Source organism: Octopus bimaculoides, chromosome 3 (genome assembly GCF_001194135.2).
Source record: "Octopus bimaculoides isolate UCB-OBI-ISO-001 chromosome 3, ASM119413v2, whole genome shotgun sequence".
Classification (NCBI taxonomy): Eukaryota; Metazoa; Mollusca; class Cephalopoda; order Octopoda; family Octopodidae; genus Octopus; species Octopus bimaculoides.
In genome coordinates, this window is record NC_068983.1 from 99,782,994 (window position 1) to 99,791,410 (window position 8,417).

The following is an 8,417-nucleotide window of genomic DNA, read 5'->3' on the forward strand; positions in this document are numbered from 1 at the left end:
TAATAATAATCTTTTCTACTATAGGCAAAAGGCCTGAAATTTGGGGGAGGGGGAAAGTTGATTACATCGACCTCATAATTTATTGACCCTGAGAGGATGAAAAGCAAAGCTGACCTCAGTGGAACTTGAACTCAGAACATAGCGGCAGACAAAATACTGCTAAGCATTTCGCCCGGTGTGCTAATGATTCTGCCAGCTCACCACCTTAATAATAATAATAATAATAATGGTTTCAAGTTTTGCCACAAGGGCAGCAATTTTGGGGGAGAGGATGAGTTGATTACATTGACCCCAGAGTTTTACTGGTATTTAATTTATCGATCTTGAAAGGATGAAAGGCAAGGCTGACCTTGGTGAAATTTGAATTCAAAATGTAGCAACAAGCAAAATACCGCTAAGCATTTCGTCCAGCATGCTAACAATTCTGCCAGCTCACTGCCTAAGTAGTAATAATAATAATAGTAATAATAATAATAATAATAATGATAATAATAATAAAAGTTGTAAATAAGTGAAATAAAAGCCATAAACTTACAGAAGGAAGGACTCGAATTTTGCATGTCACCGGTATAGATAAGTTGTTAACAAGTGTGGTTAAAATCTGAAAGAAGATTTTACTAAAAATTATTTATGCCAAATATTTCTTAGAAGATCAAAAGAAAAAGCATCAAACAATTTTTTATGAATTAACGATCTATATCAGTGTTTTTTTGTAGAGGTAGTGGTGGTGCTGCAGGGATTAAAAAAGGTAATACAAATTGCTATATTTAATAAAATTAAGGTGGTTTAAACTTTTTAAACTCATCCACTCAATAATAAAAAAAATATTATATGAATTCAAACACTATTTTATCCTTGTTAATAAAAACTGAGGGTGGTGGGGAAAGAGAGGATCTAAAAATTTCACAAATATTTTGGGAGATTCTGGTATTTGACAATTTAAGAACTACTGATCTACACCAGGATTCTGAGTTCAAGCTTAGTTATTGGTAATGTATAGATCTTCCAATTTGGAAAGATGCTTTATGGTACTTATCCAATAAATTTGTTTTGTTGAAAGCCAAATAATACTTCATCTCTTTTAATTTGACTCACATAAAAACATAAGAAATGATATCATTACATATCAGTATAAGTGTGAGGAGACATAGGCACAGGCATGGCTATGTGTTACAAAGTTTGCTTCATGTTCAATGCTGCTGTGTGGAACTTTGAGCAAGTGTCTTTTACCATAGCTTTGAGTTAACTGAAGCTTTGTGAGCACACTTTGGTAGATGGAAACTGTAGAGAAGCTAGTCACACACACACATGGTGATGATGGTGCAGTACATGTATGCACATGTATGTGCATGCTTGTGTTTGTCTCAGCAAATCTTAAAACCAACACTGCTGGGCAGAGGTGGTGTTTGTTTATGTCCAGCAGCTCAGCAGTTTGATATGAATATTCCAGTATAAAACAGTATTTTACTTAAAAAGGAAAGGATGGTATTAGGAAGGGCATCCAACCAAAGAATAGTATTTCAAGAAGTTTTATTCAGCTAATACCAGTGTCAAAAAAGTGGATGTAACAAAACTGGCACTGACAATGATCAGACCGTTAAATTCTGGATTAGTATATTCTCCTATTACCTTCGAATATTATCATTTTTATACATTCATATATTCTTAAATTACAAGACATTAGAACGAGATCGTTGCCAGTGCCGCTGGACTGGCTCCTGTGCAGGTGGTACGTAAAATACACCATTTTGAGTGTGGCCGTTGCCAGTACCGCCTGACTGGCCTTTGTGTCGGTGGCATGTAAAAGCACCCACTACACTCTTGGAGTGGTTGGCGTTAAGAAGGGCATCCAGCTGTAGAAACTCTGCCAAATCAGATTGGAACCTGGTGTAGCCATCTGGTTCACCAGTCCTCAGTCAAATTGTCCAACCCATGCTAGCATAGAAAGCAGACGTTAAACGATGATGATGATGATAAGTAAACTAATACTTCGTGTAACATAGAAGTTTCAACATTTTTATCTTGCATCCCTTCTCATGTAAGTAATACAGGCAAACTCTTATGCAAGTAATACAGGCAAAATCTAAATGCACTATGGCTTTTTCAACTGCAGAATTCTGTCTGAGAAAGTATAAAATTATTTGATTTGTGTACACTGAAATATCAAAACCATGTTAATAAAGTACCAAACACTATATAGACACTCCATCAGGTCAATACCTAACCAAAAGATGAATGAAATAAAAGTTAGACTTACAACTCATAACTTTATAAAAGGACTTAAATAATCTAAAATGGGATGACACTTTAAGATCTTCAAAAGTCATAAGATCAGACCAAAAGAGATGCAAAGGTTTCATGAATGACAGAATATAACACTATATGGTAAGATTTGCACTGTAAATAAATAATGAAAAAAAGCTATAAATATAGCACATGACCATAGCGCAAAGGGTAAATGTTTTGAAACTGTATATTACAGTAAAGATGTGTTAACCCTTTCATTACAACATTTCTGTTGAAATACACTGTGTATGTTTCAATGAATTTGGAAAACAATGGAATATTTATTAAGCTGGTGTTTGGAACATAAATCAACATGATCTTTTTATGGGAGATTTTAATTTAGATCACTTTAAAAAAGCAAGTTTTTAATACAGAACCATGTGCAGTCTCAGGTGTTTGTATCAAAAGGGTTAATCATAGCTCAAGGTAGATGAAGATGATAAAAGAATTAATGTTTAAATATAATCTAGAAGGAAAGACAAAAGATGAGGTTATGCCTCATTTTATGAGTTTAAAGCTTGTACAAACAGAACTTTTCCACTGATTTAACACACATTTTTCTCAGAACCTTCAGAACTGTCTGAATATTATGTAATTAGAAGCAGTTTAGAGATATTAATCAGAAAAAAATATAATGAATTATCTAGTTAGTGAAGCACCAAGAACTAACAGAACAAGGAAATCAGTCTGCCGACTGAGATTTTATTGAAATAAGAAGGAAGTTTATTTGCAGAACAATAATATAGAATTAATTTTAAACATACCTCTTTAACTTTTTCTGGCTTCTTCAGAAGTGCAGCTCCCATTCCACCCTAATGGTAAGTGATTAAACAGAAAGACAGAAAATTTCTGTAATGAAACTTTATGGATGTAAGAGACTTACAGATTATTTTCCTTATGTACAGATTTACTTTAAACAGAGAAATACTTTAAAATTAAATTAGTTACATTGTAGCACTATATTATTTAATCTTATTTTCAGAAGGCATGAGATTAAATATTGTTGTATAAACACACAGATTTTGTAGATCAATACGTAAATGCATAGAAAAGTAGAAAAATATTAAGAGACAGGTCTGAAAAGAAAGGAATAAAGAGGGGAGCAAGGAACAATAGCAGATAAATAGAAGTAGAAAGTAAGAGGTTTGTGATATAAGGCTGGAAGGTGTGAGGTGTTTCAGAATGCAAAGCAGCGCATCTGAATCTAAACATGGGACTGAAAGCATGTACATAATGTAAGAGGTATACTTGCTGAGAAAAGAGAGGTATTGGAAGAGGCAGCTATGTTGAATACAGAGAATTGTGTAGGTGAGAGACTACCAAAGAAGAAACAACTATAGGTTCTAAATAACCATTAAGGAAAGAACTGAACCATCAGGGAGAATTGGTGAGATACTAAAAATATCAGGTGAAGTAGGACATGCACTAATCACTTGCATAGTTAATTAAGTAGTTCAGAGGTGTTGTCCCATATAACTATTGTAGAGGTATCATTGTCAACTGCTACAAGAGATAAAAGCAATGCTCAAGAAAGGAGCAACTACAGAAGTATCACTTATAGACAAAAAGAGCTGCAGTAGGAAGGAGCTTAAGTAGGAAGAGAATTAGCTTACATGAAATGCAGTTCAGCTTGGTGCCATGATGGGGAATTACTGATGTCCTTTACTCCATAAAGTAATATCAGCTTTTAGTTAAAAGCAAGAAAGCAAATTGACCTGGAGAAGGTCTTTGGTAGTGTTTCGTGTTTTGTAGTCTGGTGGTTATTAAAAAAACTGGATATAGATGAATGGCTTGTGAGAGCCATGTAGAGATGCTGTCATCAAGGTGTGAGTTAGCAATAAATTCAGTATGGAATTTAGCATGCAGGTAGGTACTCTCAGCTCCCATCTGTTTATTATAGATATCCAAGTCATAACAGAAAAATTCAAGATTGGCTGTGGTAACTCCTGTATGTCAACAACCTAGTTCTCAAAGGTGAATCAATCAAAAAGTTACAAGTCTCAAACATGGAAGCAGGACCCAGAATGAAGAGGTTTAAAGTAAATGTAGCTAAGATAAAAGTCTTAGGTAGCAAGAAAGGATGTAGAACTATTGTCATTTAGGAAGTGGGCAAGCTTAATATGCAGAAAAGATATAAATAAAAATTCTACACAGTGTAGCCAATATAAGAGTATATGAGAGACGCAGTGGGATTACAAGGAGGCTGAGAGAGAAGGAGTTCATATGTTGCAGATGCACAGGGATACAAAGAGAACTAATGAAATAAACCCTTTCAAATGCACAGAAACCCCCCTAGAAGTTGACAGCTCCTGTTTCTTATGTGGCAGCAGTGGTGGGTATTCCAAATGCATAGTGGCCAAAATTAGAAATGGGCAGAAAAAGTTGAGATTGGAAAGTCTATATGATGCCTGTTTATAATGTGTGATACTGCACAAAGGTAAAACAGGAGTACTGGATGCATAAGAAAAAAATGAGGTGTCCATTCTGTGCTGGATGTATAATGTTAGTGTACATAAATGAACACAAAATGGGCTGACAGCAAAACTGAATGCAGGAGGTATCAACAATGATGTGTAAAAGAGAAGACTGTGCTGGAGTAGACATATGATGTATATGAAGAGTGACAGTCAGTCAAGTGATACAGGTGGAAGTAATTTGCAGAAGAGAGAATGAAAGGAAGATATGGAAAGAAGTAGTGAAGACTGATTTCAAGAGGCTAAATCTCACAAAGGAAGTGACAAAGGATTGCAATAAATGGTGAAATATTGTACTAGAGAAGACCCGACCAACTTATACAAGCGGGGGAAAATATGATGATAATTATTAAATTTCAGCTCACAGTGCAAACAAGAAAAATAAAAATAAAATAGGATTTGGCAAACATGAAAAATAGAAACTTTTCTTTTTTTTTCTTAGATTTTAATACATGACAATTTTAAAATTATATATTAAAAATACGACAGTATTCAAATTGGATTTAGATGAATGGCTTGTGAGAATAGTAAACTAAAATATGAGAAAATATATTTATACAATATATATATATATATATATATATATATATACACACACACACACACACATATATGTAGATATACATACACACACACACAACAGTATTGAAGAGAGAGAATGGAATGAGAGTTCAGCATCATGTTTGATGGATAAATATTCTTTATTTGTGGATTAATAATGTAACTAAAGGTTTCATATGGAAAAAATTTCCATAATTTCCAAGCAGTCTGCTTAAAAAGGCTGGTAATCACCTCCATTTTGATGAGAAATGGAGGTAATTACTAGCATTCTTAAGTGGATTGCTTGAAATTTGCGAAAATTCTTTCCACATGAAGCCATTGATAGTGTTAATCCAAATATATACATATGGGATGCTAGCATGGAAAGCGGACATTAAATGACGATGATGATGATGATTATATATATATATATAAATATTGAAAGAGATAGAAGGCTAAACAATGCAAAATGGACTGTAAGATGAAGCAACGAAAATTAAAAGTAAGTCACCTGGTAATCTTTGCTTATTTTTTTATTGTTGTTGCTGTTGGTCTTTAATCTATCCAATATTTTGGGACCTAAAATTCCCTTCATCAGGGTTAAAAGGAACTTTCATTGGATAATGTTCCAATTTCCTCTCTTCAGGATAAAATTTTGATTTTGATTAAAATTTTTTCTTAAATTATTTTCAAGCGTTTTTGATGGTTGTTTCACTTTCCACATGAATGACATCAATTGCTAATATAGTATTTCGCAAAATACTGTGTGTGGCAAATGCTCAGGGGCAATAAATACTGAAAATGTGCAGAAAACAGCTTCCATCACATGACAGGGGGAAAAAACTAGAAATAATTGATAGATTCCATTACCTAGGTGATCAAGTCATTGTCGTGGCCGATGACAGTACCGCTTGATTGGCTTCCATGCCAGTGGCTCATAAAAAGCACCATTCGAGCATGGTCAATGCCAGTGCCGGCTGACTAGTCCAGTGCCTGTGGTACATGAAAAGCACCATTCAAGCATGGTTGTTGCCAGTGCCACCAGACTGGCTCCTGTGCCGGTGGCATGTAAAAAGCACCATTCAAGTACGGTCAATGCTGGTGCCAGTGGCACATAAAAAGCACCCACTACACTCTCGGAGTGGTTGGCGTTAGGAAGGGCATCCAGCTGTAGAAACTTTGCCAGATCTGATTGGAGCCTGGTGCAGCCTTCTGGCTTGCCAGCCCTCAGTCAAACCATCCAACCCATGCCAGCATGGAAAGCAGGCGTTAAATGACGACGATCATGAGTGGTACAACAATGCACCGATGTTTACTGGAAATAGCAGTTGATAATATATGATGCTATAGTAACGCTTCACTGTATATATATACTGGCAAAGATGTTTGTAGGCGGCAAACAAAAAATTTCATCTTACCTGTAGGAAGAACATTAAATAAATGTACAACCCAGATGTGGATAATCTAGGATCTAGATTTTGAACTTTCCAAATTACGCTTGTTAACGTAAAATTGATCAGTTCTCCTCCGCTAGATTCACCTAGACAAAATTTCGAATGTTGCTACATCAGTGCCAGTATACTTATCTGAACGCTTGCCCGTTAACAGACCGAGAACACTGAAAAAACCTTGTGAGTGGATTTGGTAGATGGAAACTAAAAGAAACCCATCAGTATATTTATAGGCATATACACATGTGAATGTAAATACATGAGTGTGTGTTTGTGTTTGCTTGTCTTGACATCACATGGTAGTTGTAATTGAGAGTCACTGTCATGCAAGCAGGGTCATTCATTAATACCAAAAATACTTTTCAAAATACCAAAAATACTATTAAAATGTTGTCTAGGTACATACTTTTATAGAAAACTCTTTTGGACAGCCCATGTTGACATCAACAGCAGTGACACAATCTTCTCTACAAATAGAAGGTGAATTTTAGTTACCTTATATTTATCAATAACTTTAAATCATTAAACATTTTAAAAGAAACTTCTAACATGTATCTTTTACTGATAGCTATTAGAACTAGTTAAAATACATTTTGGGTAATGCAAACTATAATTTAATGTATTATACAAGGTAAACTAGGTACAACTTGAAGTCAAATGTGTTCACATCCATTTAGAATGCTACTATAAACAAAACAAAGTTTGTTACTAGACTCTATTAGTATCAGCTTAAGTCAGAAAAGAAAAACAAGCTGACTGTCAGAATTCAAACATCATATTCATTTGCCCAGCAAAATAAAATTATGCATTAATTATGCTAATTAAGTCATCATATTTGTTTCAAATTTTGGCACAAGGCCAACAGTTTAAAAGAGAGAGCAGGTCGATTATATCGACCCTAATGTTCAACTGGTACTTATTTTATCGACCCTGAATGGATGAAAGGCAAAGTGGACCTTGGTGGAATTTGAACTCAATAATTAAGTCATCATATTGATAATTCATTGCATGATTTATGTTAAAATAACATATAGGTACAGTTATAGGTAATTTTACCAGGGTATATGTAGCATCAAATATAGTGTGCAAGAGAGAAGACTGCACTGGTATGGCCATGTAATGCATGAATGAGGACAGTTGCATCAATAGGTGTTGGTCGCTAAATCTAGAGGAAACATATAGAAGGGATAGACCCATGAAGACATGAGATGAAGTGGTGAGAATGAATCTATAAACATTAGAACTCACAGAAAGGATGACAGGGGACTGAGACGCCTGGAGGTTTGCTGTGCTTGAAAAGACACATCAAGCTAAGTATGGTTGCCCTTGCATACAAGCTCATCCATTGCAGCCCTCCAGCTGAGCATTCCTAATCTTGCATCCGTTGGATGTGTAATGTCAATGTGAATACCCGTCAGAGTGTAAGTATCTTGAGAGAAAAGCTGAACATTAGAAGCATCAGTTGTGGCGTGCAAGAGAGACGATTGCGCTGGTATGGACATGTGGTGAGAATGGAGGAGGATAGCTGCGTGAAAAAGTGCCACACCCTAACAGTTGAGGGAACCCGTGGAAGAGGTAGGCCCAGGAAGACCTGGGCTGAGGTGGTGAGGCAAGACCTTCGTACATTGGGCCTCACCGAGGCGATGACTACTGACCGAGACCTTTG

General features: G+C 35.5%; 1 protein-coding gene across 1 annotated transcript in view; it reads right to left on the minus strand.

Moving 5' to 3' along the window:
* LOC106875714 (tRNA-dihydrouridine(20) synthase [NAD(P)+]-like) overlaps window positions 1–8,417 on the minus strand; it is a 61,861-nt gene that overhangs the window by 29,565 nt on the left and 23,879 nt on the right. Inside the window, exons 6-8 of the mRNA XM_052966773.1 lie at window positions 7,158–7,218; window positions 3,051–3,098; window positions 536–601 (exon numbers count right to left, since the gene is read on the minus strand). Coding sequence (XP_052822733.1) covers window positions 536–601; window positions 3,051–3,098; window positions 7,158–7,218 — 175 coding nt within the window. The remainder of the gene's footprint in view (window positions 1–535; window positions 602–3,050; window positions 3,099–7,157; window positions 7,219–8,417) is intronic.